This window comes from Gorilla gorilla, chromosome 13 (assembly GCF_029281585.2).
Source record: "Gorilla gorilla gorilla isolate KB3781 chromosome 13, NHGRI_mGorGor1-v2.1_pri, whole genome shotgun sequence".
NCBI classification, from domain to species: domain Eukaryota; kingdom Metazoa; phylum Chordata; class Mammalia; order Primates; family Hominidae; genus Gorilla; species Gorilla gorilla.
In genome coordinates, this window is record NC_073237.2 from 122,115,041 (window position 1) to 122,130,000 (window position 14,960).

The window sequence follows — 14,960 nt, forward strand, 5'->3', positions numbered from 1 at the left end:
GGCTAAATTACTTTTTTGCACAGTGTTTTATACGGTAGTCTTTGCAGCCACATAGATCAATATTTGAATTCAAGCTCTAGTACTTACTGGCTTTGTGGTCTTGTGGAAATTTCTTACTCTCTCTCATTCTATTTCTTATTTAATAACAATCCCAAGCAGGCTGTTGTGAGACTGTAATAAGATGAAGCAAGGGGACACAGAGGATAGTGTACCCCCAAAGAAAGTGCTCAATTATGGCATCTGCTGTGATAGTCACCCTATTGATGACAGAGGCAATGGTGATGTTAATATAAACTCATGGAAAGGGATGGCCATGAAGGAACACCTGCTTGGTTTTCACCACTTTGTCACTGTTAACTTTACATGAATGTCTGCTCACCAAAAGTCAATTTCATTTCCCTTGACATTTTAATAATCACTACCTTAGAAAGAGCAAAGACAGACTCGGGTACTCAGGGAACTTCTATTCTGTCATCTGTGAAGGCATCAACCTTGTGACTCAGATTCTTGAGCAGAGAACAGGCAATATTCTACATGAGACACTGGCACAAGCACAAGAGATCCTGAAGCATCTGCAATTAGTTGACAGTTATATTGAGGCTTGGAAACCAGTCTAAAAAAGTTATGCTTTAAATCAACGTAAGTTGTCAATGAGCCTGTGAAGGAATCCTTGCTAGGGTTCTCAGGCTTCTACTGCAATTCATACTGATAACAACAAAAAGAGAAGCCTCCCAAGCAGGTCAGTCTAATTCAATCACTTAAGGCAGAATTATGGTATCAAGTTTCCACATCACTGCATGACCACGGGTTTGGAGGAGTGTACCATAAAATAACTGTGGGTGTTACACATTTAACAAGTTGTTTTATTCCTAATTGCTGGCATTTGCCTGTTTTCTTAATTCTAATTTATGTTTTTATGTTCCAGTGTGTTTACACAGCCCATAGTTCCCAATTGCCTTTATTTGCTTAAGTGTTTATTTAATTTTATTTACTTTTTTTTTTTGAAACGAAGTCTCACTCTGTCGCCCAGGCTGGAGGGGAGCGGCACAATCTCAGTTCACCGCAACCTCCACCTCCTGGGTACAAGTGATTCTCCTGCCTCAGCCTCCTGAGTAGCTGGGATTACAGGCGCCTGCCACCAAGCCCAGCTAATTTTTTGTATTTTTAGTAGAGATGGGGTTTCACCATGTTGGCCAGGCTGGTCTCAACTCCTGACCTTGTGATCCACCTGCCTCGGCCTCCCAAAGTTCTGAGATTACAGGCATGAGCCACCGGCCTATTTACATTTTTATAGATGTTGCTTTACTTACATAACTCATTGTTTGGAGTGGGCTAGAAATAACCATAAATCCCCATTGCTAATTAGCCTCATCCTCATGACTGATTAGTCAAGATTATGAGTCTAGAAGGAGGGCAGAGAGGAGTCCTAATAGTGAGTCACAGGATTATTGAATTTTACAGCTGGAAGGAATCTTAGTATTTACGGCATCTTTCAGTTAGAATTCTGTGGTTTTGCATCCTCAGCGTTGGAGAATTATGAAAGGTTGACCGCTTGCTCCTGCGCCTTTTGGCAAAAATGCTTAAGAATTTGGTGACAGTTTTAAAAAACAAATTAAGAATAAAGAAAAAACCCAATCAATGACGATTATGAGTAACCCATAATGGGGGCTTCAAAGAAGAATTGGAAACTTGACATATCAATGGGGTATAGAAGAGCAGAGAATATTAATGAACATGAAGGGGGTTCTTCTTTGGAGGTAAGTAAGCAGAGTGGATTTTTTGGAACTCCCTCCTCAGCAGCTGTGCAGTTTGTAAGGATTTTAGCTTGCCTAACTGTAAGCTTAGCTATTAGCTTTGCAGTGGGGAGTATTTAAAAGTACACACAACATATGAAGGAAAGAACCTGGAACCGAGTAGCCTGCTTCATTCCAAGAATCCATCTGGCATTTAAAGAACTGCTTGTCCTACATTAAACCCTGCAGAGTAAGAGCCATTTTTCATATCCTCATACCCCTATTTTTGGTTTCAGGTAAGACAGCTTACTGAGTTTGGAGAAGGAACAAAGAGACTTTTCCGAACCACCGAACCAAAGGACTCATCTAGGGTGAGCTCCATGAATTTAAAATCGGGAACACACATTGCAGCCCCTGTTTGGGAAATCAGCTTAAGAGCAATCTCAAGTCTCCACAAGAGGCGGAGGTCCATATTCCAAAATAATGTGAGCCTTCAGTTATTTGTAGGTAGAATTCAATGGAAGAAGGGGTGTTATAGATACGAAAAATCGTGGCTGGCGTTACCAACATTAAATGACTCGTGGTGATGGGGTAAGTTGACAAGTGAAAAATCCAGTCTCTTCCTAAACAAACGTATCTTTGTAATGAAGAGCTCGTTTTTGCAGCTTCAGTACATCTGGAGGCATCGAATAGCAAACGCTGCCAAAGAAGTAGTCCCTGGATTATCAGGAGTTGCAGAGTGTGTAAAGTGTTGTAAACCTTGAAATTAGTCCTGGACTGAAGGCACTTTCCCTCCTCCCAGACTCGCTTCCCTCTGACACATTTCCCCTTTCAATGGAAAGTCTATGGCACTCAGGTCCACTCAGCTCAGACTTCAAGTATGTGAGACCACAGGTTCCCACCTTAACTGGTCACCCATTGAGGGACAGCGCAAGGCCCCGGTGCTGGCGCCAACGCTGAGCTGCGCCCTCTCGGTTACCATGGCGACCGCAGGCGGGGCGAGGCCCCCACTCGCCGCTTCTGCCCAGAACCTTTCGAACGCTCCAATTGGGACAACCCTTTCTTGCCTCTGTCCCGCCCCATTCGGCTCTAAGCGCTTTGCGATTGGCCCGGGACAAGAGGCCTGGTACCCAGAGGGCACCATCTCCTGACAGGAAGAGCGGGAAAGTGCACCAGGAGCTGTCCGAGGCGTGAAGCTCACGGGCGCGGCGAGGGAGCACACGGTTGGCTTTGCAGCGAGTTGCCCACTGTCCCATACACAACCCCCCGCTCCCATGACTGCCAAAAGCATGGAGCAGGAGTCGGGGTGCGGGCACAGCGTTTGTGGGCCGGCCCGGTCTATCCCGGGGGGCTAGGACGCGACGAGGTTGGAGCGAGGATCCGGCGGCACGCTCCGGAGCGCGGGGTATCAGAGGCCAGAGGGAACGGGCCGGGCCCCGGGGGCGGTGCCGGCGGCGGCGGCGGGAGGCGCAGGGCCCAATGAGCGCGCGCACCGCCCCGGGGGCGGGGTCTGAGGAGCGCTCCCCCGCCCTTGCCAGCCCCCGCCCCTCCCCCCGGCGCGGGGCCGCAGTGAGTGAGTGGCACTGGCAGCCTGTCAATCCCTCGGCCCAGCGGCCTTCCAGCCCGGTCCGCGGCGGCTGCTGGCTGGGTGCGCGGCTCCGGCGGCGGCGGCGGCGACTTCTCCCGCCCTATCCATCGGCTGTCCGCCCGGCGCGCGGCCCGCCGGGGCCCTCCTGCGGGCTCAGCGCCCCCGCCGCCTCTGCCTGCCCGCTCCCAAACTTTCCTCCTCCGCCCCCCCTCGCTCCCCGCGGCCCGCCCGCAGGCCTCCTCCTCCGCCGCCGCCCGCCGCCGCCGCTGCCTCCCCCGGGGCCGCCGGGGCTCGGATCCCGCCTGGCCGAGGCGGCGGCGGCGGCCGAGGAGGGCAGTGCGCAGGCTGGCGCGGGGGGCGGCGGGCGTCCCGGCAACTCGGCGGGCGCTGAGGAGCAAGTTGCGCGGGGCCGCCCGGCGGGGCGCGCGGCGGCGAGGAGGCGGCGCGGCGGCCGCGTGAGGGCAGCGGGCGCCGCCGCCTCCGCCACCGCCGCGGAGCCCGGCGCTTCCGCCCGCCGCTTCTCCTCAGCCTCGGCGGCGGCGGAAGCCGGAGCCGTACGCCCGTCCTCATCGCCTCAGCCGCGGGCCCTGCCGGCCGGGCCGCCCCCTCCCCGCCCGGGCGGGGAGCGCGCGGCCGCCTCCCCCTCCCCCTCCCCCTCCCCCTCTTTCTTCTCCTCCCTCGTCGCCGCCGCCGCCGCCGCCGCCGCCGCCGCCGCCGCCGCCTCAGCCTTCGCCTCAGCCGCCGCCCGCTCCCGCCCGCGCGCGGCGGGATGGACGATCAATCCAGGATGCTGCAGACTCTGGCCGGGGTGAACCTGGCTGGCCACTCGGTGCAGGGGGGCATGGCCCTGCCGCCTCCCCCGCACGGCCACGAAGGGGCGGACGGCGACGGCAGGAAGCAGGACATCGGCGACATCCTCCACCAGATCATGACCATCACCGACCAGAGCTTGGACGAGGCGCAAGCAAAGTTGGTGTCGTCTCATTAAGCATCTTTTGTGTGTGTGCGGGAGCCGGGCCCGCGGCCGAGTCGAGGCCCGGGGTGGCGCCCGGGGCCAGGGCCGCAGCCCCCGGCGGGGAACTTTCTCCGAAAGCAGGCCGCCCGCCCCGGCCTCGGGGGGACTTGCCCGCACCCCCCGAAGCGGGCGGGAGTCGGCAAAGTTGCTCTGGGGGTCTCGGGACGGACTCGGTGCGGCGCGGATTCCGTGGCGTCCTTTCCCGCGTCCTGCTCCTCGCAGCCCGGCCCCCTCCCACGGATTTAAACCTCCCGCCCCGACCCCGTGCGGGCCGTGCCGCCGGGAAGTGTAACTTTCTCCTCCGGCCGGGAGTCCCGGCGCCGGCTCCCGTGGCCGCGGGACGACCTCGCGATGCGGGCGGCCACCCGGGCCCGGCGCGGGGCGGTGGGCGGTTCCCTGGCGGGTCCGGGTGCGGACGGCCAAGTTCTCGGAGAGGGAGGGCCGCCTTGCAAACTTTGCCGAGCTGTCACCCTCCCGCTGGCCGCAGTCGGCCGGCCGGCAGCGTCGCGCCGGCTCCCTCTGCACAGGAGCGGACGCGGGAGCCCCTCCGCACCCGTCCCTTCCCCCGGGTCGCCTTCGCCTGCCCCCGGGGCGAGGCTCCCCGCGCGGGTTCGCGTCGCGTCTGCAGTGGCCGAGGCTGCTGCCTGCCGGGCAGATGGGTCCGCCTCGTTCCGGCTGCAGCTTTCGCCGCCGGGGCTTGCTGGCTGTCGGGAACTAGTCAACTGGAGTTTTTGTTGACTTCCCACGGTTCAAAAGGGCCTTCCAGAATGGGGGGCTGGAATTAAATCTTGGGTCTAACTTAAAGGAAGGCGCCATATTATTCCATAGGTGATGCTAATACCTTTGTGTTTCGTTATTTGTTTTTTAGGAAACATGCCCTGAACTGTCACAGAATGAAACCAGCGCTCTTCAGCGTCCTGTGTGAGATCAAAGAGAAAACAGGTAAGACGCTGCGCCCCACAGTGGGCCTGGAGACCCCCGAGGTGGGGGTCGGAGCTACTCCTTCGACTCTCCAGTTGAGAGCTGCTGCTTTTGGGCACCGCCATCTTTGATCATTCTCTCCTTCCCACGTCCTGATCTTGAGAAAAAACTGCAGTAAATCTGGAGTCGATTTCTCAGTTCTGCTCCTGGTGTAAAATGAAGTGTAGGTGCGGACCGGGCTGGATCGCCGTCCCTCGGCGGCCGCCCCTGGCTGCTGGCGGGGAGGGGGCCCGGAGCGCCAGCCGCCCTCTTCCCTCTCCTTTCGCCTTGTTTGTGTGTCAGTTTTTAAAAGGAGCAACGGGAGACTGGATGCCAGGACCGAGTCCCCGGGAGAAGCATCGCCCGAACTTTGTTTTACTTAGACAGTCTTAAGCTTCAGCTGCACGGATAGAAGAATAGATGCAATTGAACAGACCCCAGTAGCATGCTTGAATTAGTGTTTTAGGTGGGAAGACTACTTTAGAGAATCGAGGAAGGGTAATGATGTGTAGACACATACAATGTATTACATCTGTTAATACTTGTATTATTTTGTATTCTGAAGTCATTACACTTGTAACTGTGCTTAATATATAAAGTATAAAAAGGTCGACAGATGCAGGTTAAACAATTTTGAAGTGTCCAAGTCAGGGAATATATAAGAAGATAGGTTTTGCAGAAGTGCTGGAATGAAAACTGCAGGTACATATTTGGCAAATTTTTGGCAATTCGTTTCAGTTTAACTTTCTTGTCAGACTTTATTAATTGAAGGTCTTTCAGTCTTGACGTGAGGTAACTGCTCAAATTGAAGCAGAGATTTGGATGTTTTAGTTTGTATTTGGCATTATCTTCCCTGTATGTGGCAAACAAGTACATTAAACAAGCTCTACTGTTTATTTTTTTTCCTGTTCTTTTCTTTCTTTCTTTTTTTTTTTGGTGTGTGTTGGATGTATGGTATTTTAAATTTGCCATTTTGAAAGTTGAGGCAAAGGAGAAAAAGTTGAAGTCCAGGATATAGCACTATCCAAGGGAGGCTATTTAGAAGGTTACATGTGATTGTGTTTAAATTGAGTGTACAAATAGCACAGTGCAAATAATTGTTAGGTTGATAGGCAAGTCAGCCTTCTTTGAAACAGGTTTTTCGCTTTGCAATACTATTCTGATCCTAAAAGTAATCAAGAAAAGATGATGAGTTATTGCTGTCTATTAAATATATATGCTAAACCATAATAAGCAGCAAATAATAAGGGAGGCCAAAGAGTACTTTTCCTGGTTTTCATTCGCATATTATGGCTGGTTTCTTAATGCTCAGTGATGCTTTCTTGAATTACTAACTTTTATTTTGTGTTGATTTTTAGCTACCTTTAGAAAGCGTTTTGATTTAAAGCAGTAGATAATTTTTATCTGACTGTAAAATAAGACATGTAGCATTCAGTCTTGAAGATTCTTAGTTTAGAAGCTTAAAAGTATGCAATTCTCAATAAATTCTGATGCTTAATGTCCAAGGGTTTTCCTGCTATCAGGGCTCCACTTCAGTTTCTGCTGACAGCCAAGCACTGGGGTATTGACTATGTTGTGAATATTAAGATTGATTCGACTTTATACAGCCTTATATTACTAGGGAGAGGGGATGGATACTTATCTCTTCTCATCCCCTTCTCATTATTTGTATTTATTTATTTATTTTTGCCTTTTTAAAGTTTTGGCCTAGCTAGCTTGAGAACTAAACCCAGCAAACTGCTTTTCATGTTGAGACATTTAGCAGCAGGCAGAATTCAATTAGGAAGCATAAGTCATTTAGTTGCTTATTTGCACAGGACTTAGTTACACCATTCTGAAAGGATAGTCAACCACATGTCAAAGGTGAGTTACGAAAAAGAAACAATCTTTTCAAAGTCTGGGATTACTGGCAGAGAGAGCTTTGGTAGGGCTATTGCTATTTAAAAACCAAGAGGCAGCTGACAAAAGAAATTTTTGTGTTTTAAAATTGTTTCTGGGGCTTTCAGTGATAACTTGTAAATTAGATTCTCTTTTTGTGCTTTGGCCAGTGGATCCACATTTGCACGTTATCTCTTTTGTAAAAAGCCAACAGCCGACAAAGAGTAAAGGCGGCTGTCTGGGTAGAGGCATCTTCCTGCCAGCCTCTCTAAGCTCGAGAGGGATGGGATTTAAGTACTGAGTGATTGATGGGGGTAAAGCTCTTTCTCTTCTTTCCATTCTCCCCTACTACCCATAGCTTCACCTCACTCCAAAACTAGTCTCAGAATCCTCAATTTGAAATAAAACAGCTGTGTAGACATTAGTATTACCAAAGCAAAGAAAGCAGGGCTGCAAATTCCAAGCCCCCCCACTCCTGCTTCCATAGTCGGTCATGCTTTAGAAACATGAACTTATAAAAGAAACACTGTAGAATATATGTATATTGCATAAATATTTTTTAAAAAATCATGTTATTTAATCTAATAATACCTAAAAATTAATTCTTTGTAATCTAGAGAAAGTTTACCTAGTCATTTATGAATAGAAACCAGAAACATTATGTTGATGACTCTATTCTGCTTAATGGGGGGTTGAGGGTGAACTGTCATTTCAGTGGATAATGTCATTTCAGTTGTGCTTTTCTTCTAAAACAAAACAAAATCATTAAAAAAAAATCTGTTTATTTGTAGCTCTGCCAGTGGATTTTGAGGTTTCTGATCAGGCAGTGAACACTGCCAGTTCTTATGCACATGGGGGATTTAGTTTAGAAAACATCTGTTTCCCCCTCTACCATATATGAAAAGGTATTTTTCCCTTCTGACAGATAAATGGGTAATCTCCTACAATTATATTATTTTCTTGTTGAGAGGTAAGGAAAGTATACTTCTACTATAAGATGCTGCTTTTTCTTGAGAATGTATTCTTTCGTAAAATTGATCATACCATTATTTTTGGGCAGAAATGTCTCTCATTGTTGAATTGTGATATTTGTGCATTTTGAGGCACCCAAAAAGTTATAGGCTTTAAAATAAAAATAGTTTTTTATTTTAAACCAAGTAACCAGTGAGATAATTGTTGATATGTTAAGATTTTTCTCCTGATTTTTAAAGCCATATTTTATCATCTGTCTCTTATTAAATATCCCTGATGCCACAAGGTCTGCTCACCTGCATACCTCTTTTGGTGTATGCCCCCACCTCTTTTTGGTCATCTTAATCTTAATTGTTGAAGTGCTTTCCTCTGTGAAATATTTCATCCTGAAAAATCTGTCTTCTTTCCAAAGCCCTTAATTGTGCGAGTTTAAGTGAAGGAAATAGTTCTTTTTCAAGAAAAAAATATTTATTTTTTAAATGAAATCCCACATTTTAGTAGATAATATGAATCACATTATTGTGAAAAATGTTATGCATGAAAAAAATAAACACAACCTTTTCCTTTTTAAATAGTAGGTTAAAATACTCCATGTTGATGGCTGCCAACCAAACTCTGATTTATTGCCACCACAAACCCTAAATAGCGTTCATTTACTAGTAATGTCTAATGGCATACATGATGGTTTGCCAGATTTGTAGCCTTTGTGAGGCTTATAAGCAGGACTGACTTGGGAAGATCATAAAACTTAATGAACTTCTCTACTGCAGGAGGTGTCCGCAGGGGAAGAGAAAGGCCTGCTTGGCTGGTTGGGCTGGTTGAAGTATTTTTTATGTTCAAGGAGAAGAAAATGACTAGTAAAAATGCTTTACTTTTAAAGGAACCCTCCCTAGAAAGAATCATAAGAATTTTAGATATTAAAACTAGATCAAGAGTATAGTTTACAAGTGAGGTTTTATATGCATTTAGTATATGATGTGAGATTAAACCTTTTATCTTTATTGCTATAAGTGTGACTAGCTTTCAAAGAGACAAGGCAGTACTGTCATTCGACACCTTTCTATTTAATTGTGAACCTACAGGTTTAGAGACTCTTTGGAGTCTTTTTTTGGTGTGCTTCTCTTTTTAAGGTTTCAATATAAAAATCTGTTACATTTTTCTTTGTACAGTGCTGTGTGATTCTTTTAATTCTACATGTGTAAAAATCAATTTCTTCAAGTGAAAATTTAGCAAGAAAGGTGAAAATTGTTATATATTAGTCTAAATGTTATTATATATTTTGCATATGCTTTTAAGTTGCTCTTGCACTATTTCCAATATAATTATCATCATTTGTTTCAAGTTTTAAAAACAAATGCACTGTTCCATACATGATTCCTTTTTGTGTTTTCATGAAACACATTTTGTTTTAATGAACTTATTTTCAAGATTTTAACAACTTTTTATTGTGGACACCTTTGAAACATAACATGCAGAGAGAAGAGACTCTTGAACCTCCCATGAACTCAGTGCCCATCTTCAGCAATTAGCAACACTTGGCCAGTCGTGTTTTCTCTGTAATGCCCACCATTCCAAAATTATTTTGAAGCAAATTTTAATGGATCTTTAATGCTTTAAATTTCATATCAATTTTAAGCATTAGGTCTGCTTATATTGGAAATATTAAGTGATTAAACAGGAAAAATACAAAGTCAGAGTATCTTGGAAATGTTATAAATTATATTGCTTTATCAATATATTTTTCTTAACTCAACTTAATATTTTACCTTTTTTTTTTCCTATTTTTATAGATTTGATATCTTACTGGAGCTTTTGTAGGAGGTTTTCAGAGAAGTTGTAAAAGAAAGGGATTTTTCTACTTCTTTATTCTTCCATTTCCATCCTAACAAAATAGCACATATAATACATTTGTAGAAAACCTGGAGAAAAATCAAATTGCCAAGCTGATTTAGAACCTCATGATCTAAAGTATCATGTGGATATTATCTTTAAAATATAGAGACATTTTCCAATCCTGTTCTTTATTTTTTTCTTCCCAATAAAAATGTATTGAACTCTCTTGTCAATACTAACTTGATCTGTGCAAGTAATTCTTTTGTTCCTTAGTTTTAATGACCCTCATTTTATTACAGATTTGAGTAGTTTTGGTATTTTATTTGGGACTTTACTGTGTTACTTTATTAATTTACATAATTTTATTCTGAATTAGAAGTCTTTTAATACACTAGCAAAGGAAGCCCCGACTTGCCCCAAAGAGCACACTGGTTGATCGGCTTTCATAAAATGTATCTGTCTACATTTTTCATACTATGATGCTTTTCCTTTTAATTAATTTTGCCTGTATATTTCCATCTCAATTTATAAATTTTGTAAAAGGTTACTTCTGAGGCAAATTTAAATTAACGTATTAGTTGGATTATTTATATTTTGATAACTTTATAGTGGTGTGGTATAGGATGAAGTTACATTATATGAAGTGGGACTATAAGAATTGAAACTGCATTTCGTGAACCACACCCTAAGTCAGTCATCACTTTATTTTGTACTCTACCCTGAGGTATCTATTCAGAATAAATACTTAACACATCAGCACTAACACATCAAGTTATATAAGGTTTTAGATTATCTTTTCTCTATTCGTGTTTGTGAACATCTTTAGATATTTATTAGTTCAGTATTGACATTATGAGAATAATGTTTTGTTTTCTCAGCAGTCTTGTGTTTTAGCCATTTATCAGTGTGATCAGCATGATTTAGGTATTAACTAACAAAGCTTACACATTACCACCACCTCCCCCTCAAGCCCGTGTTGACCTTTTCAAGCATTTGTTCTACTTCAGTAGGCCATTTGAGTCTTTAAGTATGAAGAGAGTAAATAATTTATATCACTATGTAGTATAAATTGGTAAAAGTTTTTCAGAACTAGCTATCTGATTTTTTACAAAGTTATTGAAGTTAATCAGACAAATTGCTATCACATCTAGTTGACAGTGCTATATTTAGCAAATAAATTAATAAGTAATTCTTGAATGAGCTACTGAAAAAATAAACCACCCTTTTATGCCTTCAAACTCAGAACGTATTAAAAAATAAATTTCATTAATCTTCAACACTTGATTCTAATTATCCCTTTTGTAGGCAGAATTGCAACAAGAATGTCTTCTGTATTATTTTTTCACAGATATATTCCATAGTATAATATGTTTGTAGGTTTTAATGGTAACTAGTTTACTTTGGCACTAAATTTGAGTGTATATCTAGCAAAAAAATTGGTGTGATAGAATGTATCAAATTGAATTGGCCTAACTTTTTTTGTATGTCTACGTAATAGTAACAGGTTAGTATGAAAGCAATTAAAAATATTTATGGATAAAAATAATTGTTAAAAGTTTTCTACTTCTTTCAACTTAAGTGCTTTAAAAATGTTAAGCTGTTTAGACAATAACTCTTTTTTAGTGATCATATTAATGAGGACTTGGTATACAATGTAATCCTTTTAATGCTGATGAATCCTCACAATGTTTAAACCATTATTTGTGAGACTCAACATGTTATGGCAAAATGATTTTTTGTTTGTTTTGTTTTCTTTTATGTGATACATCAGTTTTCAAAGCATATTTCTTAGGCTTCAGAGTCCAGCAGGTGGCTTTTTACATTAAAAAATTCATAAATTTTAAAATCCCATAAAATTTTATTTCAAATTCAAATTAACTAATTGAGAATGTCAACATTTTCACTGTCTCTATATTAACATTTATAATAGAACAAATGGTTGCATATAGAAATTATCTGCAACACAGTCTAAATTAAGATTCTAAACAGGCATTACAGATGCTGGTAACTTTGGCAATTATCATTTTGTTTGGTGAACAGTAGTAAAACAGTGTGCGGTAAAAGTGTTTAGAGAGAGAGGATAAATAAATTCAACAGTTTTGCAATGCAAAGTGGTTTGTGGTGTTTTTGAGGATTTCTTGGCTCTCTCTTAACTGCTATTGTGAGCCTGGAGCAGATTTCCCCATTGCTAATGCCCTAGAAGTATTAATTCACTTTGATATGCTAATTAGAGGGCATTATGCAAGAAATGAGATTAAGTGGCAGCATGAAGCCATTTGCCTGTCAGTAAATTGAGAGCTTTAGCATCAGGAGGAGCTTTGTTTTTTTTTTTTTTTTTTTTTGAGTTTCTCTTGGTTTTGCATATAAATAAAATTGATTGAAAGGTCTAGAGAAGCTTCCAGAACATTGGTGGATTCTTTTTTCCCCCTCCTATGATTATTTAAACGAAATGTTACAGGATTTTTCTGAATATTAATTGACCTAATTGGAGATACTAAATATAAAGTTTTTATTGTACTGTTTCTGTATAAAAATATACTAAAATTTTTGTGTCACCTAGTCTTTTTTTTCCTAAAACATAATTTCATTAACATGGCTAATGAACTGTTTATCACTTATCTCTTCTCAGAAGCGTAAACTTCTGTGTATGGGCTTGTGCACCAATGTCACTAAATTGAACTTCACAAGGATATTTTCTTCACTAGGGAAGGAAGGAAGAAGTTGAATTGGGCTTCAGAAAACTATATTAAATGAGTATTAACATTCTGACTTGAATCCATAAAAGCTGTAACAATTATAATTCATGGTTAAACTGCCCTTTATACAACCTGTGGAATTTATATTTCAGCATGTATCATATAGGTAAGATTACTGATGACATTTTGTGTTGAAGATGGAATTTCATACTGGATTCAGATTTTGTTGACTTTTGTGGCCTAAGCTAGGCCTCTGAATTTTTCTCTATAAAGCTATTTTGTGATATTTCTTATATTCTGGGGAGAAATACATGAATGAATACTAGGATTGCTGTGGGGAAAGGGAGGAAGACAGACCTTCTGTGCCTATGAGAAGGTTAAGGTTTCCTCAAACATGGAACTTCTATCTATAAACCATCCATAGAGAATGGAACTGCAAAACCCTGGCCTAACTGTATTTGCTGGGTATGGTTAGAAGGAAGAGGGTTTGGGTAAGGCATTCCTACTGGGGTTTAGTTCTAGTGTCTGAATTCCACCACTGTAGATGTGACTCTGGACCCAGTAAACCATATCTTCTCTTCAGAGCCATGTGGATTATTTAGTCACCACAGCTGCCATGCATGCATACTACCAAGGCAGGCATCTCTTCGGTGTGCATGTGTGATGCCTGTTAATGGTAATGTGAGTTACGAATGTGCACAGAAAGGAGGATGAGTTTCTCCTGAGACAAAAGTCCTGATTACATTTCACTGTGAAGACGACTTTTAGTGTACCTACCACATTAGCTGCTTTTCTAAATGAAATACTTGGTTACTTTAAATTCTCACTCCCTTCTCTGATTCCCTGAACTAGTTAAATCAGTGAATCCTCATTAGTCTCTGATTACTTGCAAAATTTCATTTAAAACATATGAAGTTATTTTTGATTGAAAAGGGAACAAAAAGCTTTTGAAATTGCATGTTATTATTTAAACAAAGGTTTCTACAGGCTTTCAGATGTATTAAGCCCTGCAAATAATTTATAGAGGAATTATTGGGAAGGACTTATGAAATTCTTGAATGGCATTTGATGGGGAGGAAATCATTGCATTAAAAATATATATATATTTGAAATGGCAAGCTTAAATGTGCATCTTACCTTTACTATCCAAGTGTCCTTAAATGAGGAAGAATTGACTTAGGTGGTCTTACAAGTTTCATTTTTCTTTCTTTTCTCCTCCCACCATTGTTTTTTTTAAAAAAAAAAACTACAGGTGAAGGTTGTTGGAATTCATAGTCAGATATATCATTTTCAACTTGGAATAGGAACTAGAGCAGGAAATTGATTTTATATTTATTATGAAAGCAAGAACTCTGCCACCAACTGACAGCCATCCATGTTTTAGTTTTGTGATAATTGTTCACAGACATTACTCTGTAGTTGGTCCAGATTATTTATAATGTTGATTGGGACTGTTGGTCCATTAAAAGATATGTGTATAATGAATATCTTTAATTAAACCTAGTAATATTGGCATATTTTATTTTTCTTTTACATTGGATCTGGGTCTAGGATTAACTGTCAGTACTGGTAAGAACAAGTTACAATAGATTGTGCAGTGATTTCTGTGGCTTCGTGGATGTATTTATTACCATTTTTGAACAAATTATACTAACATGAAAAGTTGTATTTGAAATGATTGTGTGCTAGATAAGGCGATACATTACAGGAATGGTTGGGTTTATGGAGCTTTATGCAGAGGTTTTCTCAGAAATTATAGCACAGGGCTGTCACTATAAAACCCAGTGATACAGTTGGTAATAACATACAGTGAAGATATTTTTAGATTTTCACTTGTTATTCAAATAAGTGAGAACCCTCCAGTTTTTCTCATCATATTTCTTTGTTAGAATCAGTAGAGAAAAAAATGAAGGAAAATTCTTTTAACTGTGTATGAGGTGTGGGTGTTTGACTTGTCTGAATTTCCTTGTGTTCACCACTTGTTACAGCAGTGATGTGATACTGAGGATGTCCTTAGGAACTTACTGACTTCTTGGTTCTTGACCTTTTGACTGTGATCAAGTAGAGATACTGAATGCCTGAAAATGAAATGATGGACCCTATAAACATAAATTCTGTTCTGTCAATGTATTGCATGAACTAATTTTGATTTGCCTAAATTTATGGCATTTTGTATTCAATAAAGGAAATATTTCTTACTTTCAGTGTAATCAGTATAATAATGTTATAGTTCTAACATCAAACCAGTTTCTTTTTTTTTTGACTGATTATCATTGTGGCTGCTT

At 42.1% G+C, this 14,960-nt stretch overlaps 1 protein-coding gene and 1 pseudogene across 6 annotated transcripts in view; one reads left to right on the forward strand and one right to left on the reverse strand.

The window, feature by feature from the left end:
* Window positions 1-1,552: 1,552 nt before the first annotated feature.
* LOC134756912 (uncharacterized) lies at window positions 1,553-3,046 on the reverse strand (annotated as a pseudogene). The gene has a single exon (XR_010130364.1). The product of XR_010130364.1 is annotated as an uncharacterized protein (transcript).
* A 928-nt stretch (window positions 3,047-3,974) lies between these two features.
* The window catches only part of PBX3 (PBX homeobox 3), a 219,887-nt gene continuing 208,901 nt past the window's right edge, over window positions 3,975-14,960 (forward strand). For 2 of the 5 annotated variants that reach the window (XM_055351924.2, XM_055351925.2), the window contains exons 1-2: window positions 3,975-4,290; window positions 5,205-5,278. In XM_055351924.2, coding sequence (XP_055207899.1) covers window positions 4,091-4,290; window positions 5,205-5,278 — 274 coding nt within the window. In that variant the 5' untranslated portion in view covers window positions 3,975-4,090. Of the gene's footprint in view, window positions 4,291-5,204; window positions 5,279-14,960 lie in introns of those variants that run through there. The other 3 variants (XM_004048613.5, XM_019034165.4, XM_063696779.1) reach the window with 3 other exon arrangements.